The sequence below is a fragment of the Pan troglodytes genome, chromosome 6 (assembly GCF_028858775.2).
Source record: "Pan troglodytes isolate AG18354 chromosome 6, NHGRI_mPanTro3-v2.0_pri, whole genome shotgun sequence".
Lineage (NCBI taxonomy): Eukaryota > Metazoa > Chordata > Mammalia > Primates > Hominidae > Pan > Pan troglodytes.
The window spans coordinates 127126967-127140053 of NC_072404.2; the positions used below are offsets into that span (position 1 = coordinate 127126967).

The window sequence follows — 13087 nt, forward strand, 5'->3', positions numbered from 1 at the left end:
ATAAGCAGGACATAGAAGAAATAAAGGTTCCCTGGTTTTATTTTTCTTGGCAGTCTTCTTGACCCTGAGCTACCATTTAATTCTGGGGAAATAATTCAGTCAGGCTGAATCCAGCAGATACAGTCCTGGGGTGAAGTGAACCATTCATAAGAGGTAAAACACAGATCTTTAAAAATCAACGAAGGTTAAAGTCATTGCATAATCCTAAGTAATGGATGACCTCAACTGCTCACTTCTAGTATCTACAAACACCCAGAGTCACATTGAGAACTTGACTTATTCTTTATTTCCTTACAGATCAGCTTCAAGTAATTCTTCTCTCTCTTCTGTGGCCACCTCTCTCCCTGTAGTATTAGGTTTTGTGGACTAAGCCTACAGAGCATAAAAGATGGATGAAAACCAGACACGACCTCATTTTCTAATCCAAAGAGCATGCTTTACTTATTAATTTGGCATTATCGGGTAGAAAGAAATGCCTTTGTCATGTTTCATCACACATATTCCACTTTTCACAGGAATCATATGTCTTTATTTCCTGTTTAACACAGGCTTCCAACCATGTCTCCTACCTCAGAGGTTTTCAAACCATTTCAGGCTATCAATAGGGACACAGTAGGCAACAGATTACTCATTCCAGTTCTTTGTACTTGATGGTTCCAAATAAATAAAATAAACCACGCTTCTCTGGGGGTAGAAAATGATGAGTTGTATGTAGTTTTGTCCATATCATGTAACCTATAGGTTTACTTTGCAAAATATGACACTGCTTTAAAGCAAGATCTACTGATTGCCCACTTCCTTATTACAATGCTTAAGTAAAAATTTCATTCATGCACTCATATTTGGAGTTGGCCTGAACTTTTCTGAGCAGAGAATTTTGAGTGAAAAGTTGGCATCGGCCAGGCGCCGTGGCTCACGCCTGTAATCCCAGCACTTTGGGAGGCTGAGGCGGGTGGATCACGAGGTCAGGAGATCGAGACCATCCTGGCTAACAGAGTGAAACCCCGTCTCTACTAAAAATGCAAAAAAATTAGCCAGGTGTGGTGGCGGGCACTTGTGGTCCCAGCTACTTGGGAGGCTGAGGCAGGAGAATGGCGTGAACCCAGGAGGCGGAGCTTGCAGTGAGCAGAGATCATGCCACTGCACTCCAGCCTGGGTGACAGAGGGAGACTCCGTCTTAAAAAAAAAAAAAAAAAAAAAAAAAGTTGGCATCAAGCCTACAGCAAGTCTCTAGGAAGAGAACATTCAAAGAATGTTTTAAGAGACCACATGAAGTTGTTTGTTTCACAGGTTGAACATCCCTAATACAAAAACTGAAAATCAGAAATCCTCCAAAATTTGAAGCCTTTTGAATGCCAACATCCCACAAGTGGAAAATTCCACACCCAACCTCACGTGATGGGTTGCAGTCGAAACTTCATGCACAAAATTATTAAAATATTATATAAAATGACCTTCAGGCTATGTGTATAAGATATATATGAAATAATAAATTTTGTTATTTGACTTGGGTCCCTCCCCCAAGATATCTCTTATGTATATGCAAATATTTCAAAATCTGAAACACTTATGGTCCCAAGTATTTTGGATAAAGGATACTCAACCTGTAACTGGCTGCCATAGTCTACTCATTGTTAAATTAATTTTTGCATCCGAGTGGGAAGAAGAAGTAGAAATTAGCAAGCTGGGATATATTACAGGAATCTGTCACCCTTGCTTGCCAGCTTCTGTTAGACCACTGATGCAGGAAACCATGCAGAGGGGGCTCTAGGTAAGCAAGCACATATCCAGGCAAAATAGAAGGGGGTTGGCTTCTGCTTCCCTTACCTGCTCAAGCATCAGCTCTCTTAATCGTGCAATTTTCTCCCCATCTTCAGGGTGACTTAAGATATATTCTTTGACAAAGAATGCCTAGTAAGGGAAAGGAGAATCAGTCTACTTTAGTGGAGTTACAAGGCAAGTCAAAGACAAGTTGTTTTTAAAGACCTGGCATCTTTATGGAAATGACACCATTACAAACCACATTTTGGGACAGATGGGCTGATTACTAGTGTAGGTGGTTGGTCAGAATGGGAACATAAGGAAAGCATTGTTAAAGGAAGATCAGTGATTGTACAATAAGTACCCTTGCTAAAATAAAGAACAAGCCCAAATCAGTAAGCTATATGGCTTGTATCCTAAAACAAACTGCCTTAAGATTCAGTGTGACCTAGATGGTGGCCTTACCTTCCAGGGTATTATATCTTTCTGTTTAAGAGAGCAGATGAAAGGTCCACTTAAAGTATCATCTAAGCAAGATCGGTCTTATCTTTTTTTTTTTTTTTTTTAAATAAGAGATAGGATCTTCCTGTGTTGCTCAAGCTGGTCTCAAACCAAAGTGCTGGGATTACAGGTGTGAGCCACTGAGCCCAGCCCAGATCAGACTCTTCTATGCCCATGAACTTCTTTGCTTAGAGAAATTATTTTAGACGGATATTTATTAAACAGTCCTAATGTCCTTTCTACTTTTATTCATGCAAGAATGAACACACACACACACACACACATTTTTATTATCCAAATATAACATGTTGGGAAAATGGAGTTACTGGGCAATTACAAATGACTGTATGTTTGCTCTATTTAACAAAGGACTCTGTGTCAATCGCAGCCCTATGTTTGCGTGCTGATATGGGTACATAGTCTGAAAAAAGATTCATGAAACCCTAAGAAGTCACAATTGAAAACTTTCTCTGAAACAACAATACCTAATCCTTACCTCTTGATACCTGGAAACGCCACCATTAACTGCAGCATCTATAACTCCATTCAGGCACATAGTCAGGGGATTAATATTCTGCATCTGTCTTGTCTGACACTGACTAATCAGAGTCTTCAGCTGCTGATTCTTATTTTCTAGCACTTCAATTGCATTTTCCAGAGGACTCATTTCTACCTGAGAAGCAAATGAACATAAATATATATTGAATTTGTGACATTCAAGAAGAAAGACAAAGTAGTTTATCCATGTTCTGAATTATCTGTGCTCCCCCTTGGCTTCCATCAATATCTCTACCAGGGGCCATTCCGTAGAATAGACAAGGATGTGGAAGTCAAGTGGGATGTTCATTAGCAAGGTTTGGAAAGGGCAGGTAATTATACTTATTCATTGAAATGTGGTTTGGATAATCATCAATTCTATATTAGCACTGCAACAACCAATTTAATCCTTAAAATAATATCCAAGCATCTCATGTCTTTTAAAACTAGTTTTTTTTTCTTTTGAAGGGTTAAATATTCAGAGACCCTGAATATTATCCCCTTTCTCATGCTTATTTGATACAAAGCACCATGGGAGATATAAAGATGCATTTATGGATCCTCTGATGTCAAGGAGCTTTCAGCCCAGTTGGGAAGATGGGACATATGCCACATGAACCTCATATGTATATATAACAGCACCATAAGGTGGCACAGGATGGCACACAGTTGGGAATGATAGAAAACAAGATAATATATACTGCAGGATCTATTTGTTGGAGAGCCAAATAGAATCATAATGACTTAAAAATTCCAGGCTGTATGGAGGACCTAATTGTGAAAATGATAAAAGTGCTCTTCAAATGTATGTCATTGGGACTGCTATTGCCTTGAAGGGAAGGTCTGCCAAGCTCTCAGCAATCAAGTAATTCAGGACTACAATTAGCATATTTAAATATTGGTTCATTCAGGCAAGGAAACAAAGTAGAGTTTTTAAAGGTCACTTGGATCATCTTAAACCAACACTGAAAAATCCTAGAATATGAAGACTGAACATTCATCAAAGACAAAGAGAAGGGAAGATAAGCAAGAACATAGAAGATTTTGTAACATGTGTAACCATCAAAAAGCACATGTTCAGGGTATATAAGGATTCTTAAAAACCAGTAAGAAAAAGGCAAATGACCCAATAAAAAATGAGCAAATGAATTAAACAACCAGTTACAAAGGAATACATTCAAATGGCCAGTAAACAAATAATGAAAAGGTGTTGGGCCTCATTTGTGATCAAAGATGTGAAAAATACTACTACAATAACATACGACTAAACACCCACTGAAATGGTAAAAATGACAACAGCAGATGAGAGTGAGACTGTGAGCAACGGACTCTCAATTACTGCTACCGGAAGTTCAAGTTGGTTCATTCACTTTGGAAAAACAGTTGAAGATATATGTATGTGTGTGTGTGTGTGTGTGTGTGTGTGTGTGTGTGTGTGTATCGATTCAGAAATTCTAGGCATATAAGGAAAAGTGGTGTAGGAGGTTTGTGCACATGTGTACCAGGAAACATGTACAAAAATGTTCATAATCTCCAAAATCCGTATGTCCATTGACAAGAGAATAAACATATTGTGATATGTTCATGGAATGGAATAGTATACAGCAATGAAACAAACTTCAATCACATGCAATAACATGGAAAAATATTACAAACAACACTGAGTCAAATATGTCTCAATAGAATACAAGTAGTATGTTATATAAAGTTCAAAACCAGGTAAAACCAAATCGACTTGTTTAGAGAGGCAAATAGGTGATACACTAAGCAAGGGAATGGATACCATAGAAGTCAGGATAGTGACTACTTTTATGGTGAAGATGGAGCTATAATTGAGAAGAGGTGCACAGGAGGCCTGCAGGATACTGCTGGCAATGTTCTGTTTCTTTACCTGAATGGTGGAAAACGGGTATTTACTTTCAGATTATTTGTAACACTAAACCTTTGTTTTATGTACACAAAACCTAAACCATAAAGGAAAAGTCTGAGAGCTCTGAGTAACTGAAAGTTAAAAAGTAAGCAAAACATCTTAGAACATAGAATGGTGGTTCCCAGGGTCTAGGGGAAAGGGGAGAGGAGAACTTCTGTTCAGTGAATATCGAGTTTGAGTTTTCCAAGATGAAAAACTTCTAGACATCTGTTGCACAACAATGTATATATAGTTAACACTACCATACTGCACACATAAAAATGGTTACAATAGTAGGTTTTATGTGCTTTTGGCTATAAGAAAAAAGCAATCTTCATCTTTATAAATTCAAATGCTATTAAAAATCAAATTTTCTAAAAGTAAATAAAACAAGACATAATAAACACAGGCAAAATACAAACGACTTGGAAAATATTTCCAACATGAAGGATAGATAAAATGTTAATATTTGCCAAATACTGAAGAAAAGGGACAAAGGATATGATTGGTATAGAGTTCATCAATATATGAAAACATATCTTCACTTAGCATTCAAAAAATGCTGAAACAAAACATCCAACCCCAGTATAATTTTGGTTTATTATTTGGAAAGATTAAAATATACAACACTTAGTGTTGGAGAAGATGCTGGGGAAATAAGTATTCCTAAGACTAGTTATCCCCTCTAGACAGGGTGTAAACGATATATCCCATTGCTGAGCCATGAATCAGTGGTTACAGTGGGGATACTTTTGATTAATTCACTTCTAGGGAAATATAAGGGGACGGTCAAAGAAGTGTGCAAAGATATGTGATAGAGTGTTCACCAAGAATTACTTTCCTCTATCCTTCAGATTACAATCTCTAAATACTGTTCACCACTAAAATGAATAAGGAGTCATTGGAGAAATAGCTGCTTTCAGGTCTGGGGCAGGAGATGTTCAAGTGATCCTAGACCACCTCGTCTTACCAGGAAGGATGGTAAAGGTAAGGATGGGAGGAAAACATGAAAGTATCTGGCCTGTGATCCATTCATTTTCTTTACTGGGGAATGTCCTTAAGGGACAGAAAAGACAGGTGACTATGTCTTATCTCTTTGTCAATTGAACCTTCAAGTAAACAGACTAAAAGTAATTGCTGGGAGGAAGAGATGTTATCTACAGAATGCACTAAAGTCCCCAGTCAAAGGATTTCTTTAAGTAAATAAATAAACCAGAATCCATGAGGCATGATTACAGAATGTCCCTGAGAAGCTTTACAACTAACTCTCTGGAGTAGAAAATGGAATGTTTCATAATCGACACTTCATAATTTAAACGTGCTTCTGAATGAGGAACCCTGTGAACCTCAGGGACTCCACCTATAATTCTGAATTATTACTGATGTGGGGAAGAAGGACCTAGCAGACGATGTGTAATGTCTCAGAAATCTCGCTGCTTTATCTGAGCATCCTGCCTGCCTTGAAATTACTAGTAAAGCTTGATGCTGGGAGGGGTCACTGAGTCCTGCATCAAATTTGACAATCAGACCCTGTGTGTTAGCTCAGTAACAAACACTACTTGGATACCGTGAAAAGAGACTCAGGAGCCATTTTGAAGATGCTCCCAACAGGCAAAGATGGAACATTTTTAAATTTAATAACTGCCATGGATTAAAACAAAACAAATATACTTATATCCATGAGTTACTAATGATACTAAAAACCAACCAAACAAAAACCCCTCCAGTCGCTTTTGTAGAATACAGCATTATCTTTCCTGTACCTCAGGGTAATCAAATATTTAGTGAGAGGACATTTCTCTTTACAGAGTATTCCAATGAGTAAATAAACATGAAATAAAATATCACCATTTTGCAACCCATAAAAGATTAATGGATCTGGTCAGTGATCACCAGTGGCTGCCAACATCACACACACACACGACAACCAGTAGCACATAACACCAAGTATGAAGTAGTCTTGTGAAAATAAAAGCAAACATTTTATCAAGTCTTTAGTTCTAACTACCAATTTACAAGGAATACAGGTGACAGAGAAACATGTTAAATGACTTCACTTGGATGCAGTCTGCAGAATCCACACATACGGAAACATTTCAGGATCAACAGTCTTTAGTTTCTTCAATAAAAAAATAAGGAAAGTGATGCAAGGGGAAACTTACAGATTGAAAGAGACTTAGAAGACATTTCAATCAATTGCAATGCATGGCCCTTATTTAAATCTGGATTCGAATAACAGAGTAAAAATAATTTTTTTTTTCTGTTTTGAGACAGTCTCACTTGTTCTGTCACCCAGGCTGGAGTGCTGTGGCACAATCTTGGCTCACTGCAACCTCCACCTTCTGGGTTCAAGCAATTCTCCTGCTTCAGCCTCCTGAGAAGCTGGGATTACAGGCGTGATCGACCATGCCCAGCTACTTTTTGTATTTTTTGTAGTGACAGGGTTTTGCCATATTGGCCAGGCTGGTCTTGAACTCCTGACCTCAAGTGATCTGCCTGCCCTGGCCTCCCAAAGTGTTGGGATTACAGGTATGAGCCGCCATGCCTGGCCTAAAAATATATAATTTTTTTTTTTTTTTTTTAAAAAAGAGGGTTGAGACTGTCACCGAGGCTAGAGTACAGTGGTATGATCATAGTTCACTGTAACCTCAAACTCCTGGGCTCCAGTGATCTTCTGGCCTCAACTTCTGGAGTAGGAGGTTGCTAGGACTGCAGACATACGCCACCATGCTGGCTAATTTTTAAAATTTTCTGTTTAGACGGTGTCTTACTACATTGCCCAGGCTGGTCTAAAATGCAGAATAAAAGACTTGGTAAAGTGTGGAATGAACACTGTACATTTTATGATCAAGTAATTATTGTTAATTTTTAATGTGACAATATTTCAGGTTTTTAAAAATAAATATGAATACTAAAATATTTGTAGATGAAGTGATATGACATCTGAGATTTACTTCAAAAATAGTCCAGTTGAGAGGGAGCAGGTAGACATGTAGCTGAAACAAAATTAGCCTTTTTGATGGCTGTTGAAGCAATGATGGGTAAGTCAGGCTCATTATATCATTATACATTTTCTCTATTTTTGTATGCTATAACTTAAGTTTAAAAAGGTCACTGGCTGCCATGTGCAGAAGAGACTACAGGGATAAGGGGGAAAGCAAATCTTTTAGGAGGCTACTGCAGTAATCAGGCACTAGGTGGCGCTATCGGTGGGGGCGCTGAGGAGTAGTTAGATTCTGGGTATACAGTATTTAGAAAGAGGCACATCGTTTTCTGATGGGCAGGATGTGGTATGACAATATTCTTGTAATCTTTAGTTGGATTTTTAAAAAAATCATTTATGGATTCTAAACTATAAATGTTTGTCTTGATTAAAAATTTTTTAATGAGTTTAGGTTTTTTTTTGTTTTTTGTTTTTTTTTGAGACAGAGTTTTGCTCTTGTTGCCCAGGCTGGAGCGCAGTGGCGTGATCTCAGCTCACTGCAACCTCTGCCTCCCCGGTTCAAGTGATTCTCCTGCCTCAGCCTCCCAAGTAGCTGGGACTACAGGTGCGTGCCACCATGCCCGGCTACTTTTTTGTATTTTTAGTAGAGACGGGGTTTCACCATGTTGGTTAGGCTGGTCTTGAATTCCTGACCTCAGGTGATACACCTGTCTCAGCCTCCCGAAGTGCTGGGATTACAGGTGAGCCATGGCACCCAGCTGAAATGAGCTAATTTTTTAATCAGGACAAAAACACTTTTTTTGGGTTTTGAAAATAATAAACTACAGAGGAAACAATAGTTCAAAGGCATTGATATCTTAACAAAAGTTGATAAGCTATTGGGGGGGGGTCTGTGATTTAGAAAATAAAGGTCCCCAATTTCATCTGAAACCTTTGGTGCCACATGTTTCAGAATGAAGAACTTTTCAGATTTTAGAAAGGCAGTATAGGGCCATATATGGTATATTATGTAACCCCTAGCAGGATCTAGGGCAGGTTCCTTTAATCAAATGCATTACATTACATTAATAAGGCTGGGCATGGTGGTTTATGCCTGTAATCCCAGCACTTTGGGAGACAAAGGCTAGAGGACTGTTTCAGCCCAGGAGCTCAAGACTAGCCTGAGCAACATCGTGACACCTCATCTCTACAACAAATCAGAAAATTAGCCAGTTGTGATGGCACATGCTTGTGGTCCCAGCTACTTGGGAGGCTGAGGTGGGAGGATCACTTGAGCCCGGGAGGTCAAGGCTGCAGTGAGCCATGATCATATCACTGCACTCCAGCCTGGGCGACAGAGCAAGACCCAGTCTCAAAAACAAAAAGGAAATATAATATTTCTACAGTGAAACACATGAACATTCACACTAAGTGAAATAAAGTTAATAAATGGACTTGCATTAGAAAAGCTTGGGTGTATTATTAGCCAATGAGCTTTGGAGCTGAACAAATGAAAACATCTCTTGGTTTTCAGATGCTGACATCTGCAGATGAGGAATTTCAATTCAACGTGATGTATTTGTATTGAGCACCTACTACCTGTCCCTGTTATTGAAGACCTTCTACACTAGGAGTTAAACCAGGAAACCAATAGCTTTAATCGACAGTGAGGACATTCTAGGCAGCAAGAACAAGAGAAAAACACAAAAGCTGTTAAGAGTGGGCTGTGTTCAGGGAACAAAACAGCTGAATTTGATTTGTTCCATTTGACAGAACGTAAGATTACATATTCTAATAAAGTAGGCAGCTGATGTTTGAAAGGTTGTGTTTAGTAATGCTCCTTTTATCATTATCAGCATGCTATTTTTTATTAGCATTGTATGTGTATATGACATTTCCAAGGGCTAGGACCATTGATGAGACTTCACAGGATTTAATGCTCTGGGTAGTAAGTAGCTAAAGGCTCTCTGAATCATTAATGCAGCATGGATGACTAAAAACACTTCTACAAGTTGGACCCATGCCATTCAGCGGGAAGCATAATAAGACTTTTTGAGCACTGCGTTTAGCGGTCTCCCCACTTCCATGGAAGGTACCAGGGCACAACATGTAAGCAGCCAGCTTTTGGGGACTCTGGACCTCAGACTGGACAAGAATACAACTGTACTGATGTAATCTGCTGAATAGAGTTCAATTTTAATTTTTAAATCCTTAGCTTAATTGAACATGATAGGCTGAGAGTAGTTTCAATGCTGAGACATTCCAGGTAAGACAAACATTTCTTGAAAAACAATTTGGTCAGGAGCTGTTCTTTCTTCTGGATTGACAGAATAGGCTTGTGACCTAAATAAGGTATGAATTACATTATATTTGCACAATTGGCACACTTCCTATCAGAGAACTATGGTAATGAAAGGGTGAGACCCAGGCTCAAAAACAAACACATTATTATTTCTGCAGTGAAACAAATGAACATTCACACTAAGTGAAATAAAGTTAATAAATGGCTATAATGGATGTAGCAAGGGAGGCTGTGAGACTGCAGGGCTATGGCTGACATCGAGGTGCTGTCGCTGGAAGAACAGCACAGACAGCTGGGTGGGATCCCACCCTGGATGTGGCTGCCTTCAGCTGCTGCTCTCCCTGCTCTCCACAACTGGGGCCTGGAGCTGGGGTCACATTTTACAACCGGAGGGCTCTTGAGAGCTGTGGTTACCAGGTTCTACAGTGGCACCCACTGATCTACAGTGGGTGCTCCACCCAGGACTGCTCAGTGAGACTAATACGCTGCCATCCTTTCTACTGGGAACTGTAACAACAGGGACTTACTGTGCATCGGGCACTGTGCAGAGACTTGACATTAGCCTCCTTCAGCCTGTAAGAAACCTACTGCTAGAAGAGAGTAATATAATTGGCTTTGGAATCAGAAATATCTGGGTTGGAGTCTCTCTTCAACATCTTGCTATGTGATCTTTGGCAAAGTATTTTGACCTCTTGTCAAAAATTGCAAAGCCAGGAATAAGAATATATACCTCATAGCTTTGATATGATGATTAAATAAGATAAAGCAGGTAGTATTAGCACTGGTATGATACACTAAGCACTGAAGGTCATACAGCTATAGTAATTAGGAGAGCTGGAATTCCAAGTCTTCTAACTCAAGGGCCTGAATAGTTTTTTTACATGTAGCAAATTGAGTTGTTTTCAAGGAATCCCTCCATCTGGACACATTAGGATAATATTAATATTCACCTTCTCAGCCTTGGTAATAGCGGTCAAGACCATAAACATTCACTATTTTACTATGAGTGCTTCCAGAGAATCTGGGTCAAAGGAGAAGTAATGAATATACGGCACAACTCCAAGTGAACAACTGTGATGAGAAAGTGCTTGAGAATAAGCTCTGATCCTTACCACTTCACGCTTTTCCACTTCAAACCAGCGAGAGATGCCAGGCAAACTCTGCACCAAGTATAATGACGTTCTCTCCACCCAGAGACTCTACAAAACACAAAACACATTAAGTCTCCCAAGTTGTCCTTCTTTCTAGCTACTTCCATGACTAGTGTTTGTCGGTCACTGTTACCAGGCTTTGCTTATTCCTGTCAGCCTTTCTTTAGTCTTCATTCAAGCACTCATGAAACTATCACAGTGAGAGACTGCTGAAGCTGATTTTAACAATTCCACTGTATGTCATCAAACTTTTTTCCATGTGGAATAAATGAGCTCCTACTTCAAACAGCAAGCTTAAAAATACAAAAATAGGCTATATCATGTTATTTTCTTTGCTATTTCTCCAAAATTCTAATTCACACTCTCTTCACTCCTTAACATCTAACCACTTATATCTAGAAGGGTCAGCCAGTCAATGTATCAGCCTGTCAACGTAAGATTAGAATAAGAGTCCTAAGGGAAGCAAAGGCTTTAGGAACCACACAGCATGATCTATGTTAAGGATGAGGACACAGCCGGGCACGGTGGCTCACGCCTGTAATCCCAGCACTTTGGGAGGCCGAGGCAGGCAGATCATGAGGTCAGGAGATCAAGACCATCCTGGCTAATATGGTGAAACTGCGTCTCTGCTAAAAATACAAAAAAATTAACCGGGCGTGGTGGCGGGCACCTGTAGTCCCAGCTACTTGGGAGGCTGAGGCAGGAGAATGGCGTGAACTTGGGAGGTGGAGCTTGCAGTGAGCCGAGATCGCCCCACTGCACTCCAGCCTGGGCGACAGAGCGAGACTCCATCTCAAAAAAATTACTTTTTTTTTGAAGACACTAGGTCTTAAAGCAGCAATGTGACTTGCTCAAAAGCTACACTACCGATAGAGCCAGCATTAGAACCTACCCACTAGGACCTCTGACTCCTTGTCAGTTGCTAAATCTACGGTGCCACATTTTCTTGTGCTTGTTTGAACTGCTGTTAATAGAGGCAAATCTGTATTTTAGAGCCAGGGCTTCCTCTGGCCGGGACGAGCAACCCCAGGACATGTGAAACCATGCTGCCTTTGGTATGAGCTGCTGTTGATGACACGTTTCTTTTTTGTCAACCAGGTTTTAGTATCTACGCCTCATCTTTCTTACTTAAACCAAGTGTATTCCCAAGAGGATAATACACTTTACAAAATTCCTGAAATAGTGCCATTTACTCAAACCACAACAACAAAAAAAAATGGAAGAGTTTCTTTGAGCCAGCCAAGCTGTGCCGAGATGAATAGGGCAGAGATCCTGTGACAAGAGCTCGCAGTGTTCTGGTGGTGACAGGGAGGTAAGCAGATGAATAAGAGCTCAGAGTGAAGAGAAAGGGATGTTCAAGGCTCTGGGGGCCAACAGAGGGGGATGCAGGCACACACGCCAGCCTGGGGGAGGAGGACAGCAGTTCTCAGAGGGGGCGACGCGTGAGCTGCATTCTGAGGAGTGAGTAGGAGTTTGCCAGGAGGAGAGTGGGGGTAGCAGCGCTGGCAGGAGGAGCGGCTTGCGAAAGGGCTTGGCGGGAGAGGAAGAGAGAAGCTGAGTGTCGCGGAGGCTGAGAGGGAGGAGGGGTGAGTGGGTTGTGGTGGAGATGAGGCTTCTGGAGGGCGGTTTGGAGCCAGATTCTGAGGGCTATAAAGCAGAGGAATCAGGAGCCAGATTTATTATTATTATTTTTTAGGGAGATTGCTGCACCACTGATACAGATTTAAAGTGACAGCCACAAGGAAATGTAGTACGGTGGAAAAAACAATGGAGAAGGAGGCAGAAAATGTGAGTTCTAGGACTGGAGCTACCGGTAACTAGAAGGTGACTTTGAACAAGTCAATTGCCTGATTTCAGTGATTTCTGACTATGTTGTCACTAAAAGCAACTGCAAGAAGAACTATATCATCAACTAGCTATATCTTCTTTAATTGATTTTGGAAGGCACAAAGAATAAGTTTCCAGAAAAAACAAGAACATGATCATGGATCTTTTTAATACTA

The 13087-nt window shown here is 40.1% G+C and overlaps 1 protein-coding gene across 11 annotated transcripts in view; it reads right to left on the reverse strand.

The window, feature by feature from the left end:
* DOCK4 (dedicator of cytokinesis 4) overlaps positions 1-13087 on the reverse strand; it is a 472223-nt gene that overhangs the window by 18392 nt on the left and 440744 nt on the right. For all 11 annotated transcript variants that reach the window (XR_008536523.2, XM_519315.8, XM_009453992.5 and 8 more), the window contains 3 exons: positions 11046-11132; positions 2759-2935; positions 1828-1911 (listed from right to left, as the gene is read on the reverse strand). Coding sequence is in view for 10 of the 11 variants with exons in the window: in XM_519315.8 (XP_519315.6) it covers positions 1828-1911; positions 2759-2935; positions 11046-11132 (348 nt within the window). In the remaining variant the exon portion in view is untranslated. The remainder of the gene's footprint in view (positions 1-1827; positions 1912-2758; positions 2936-11045; positions 11133-13087) is intronic.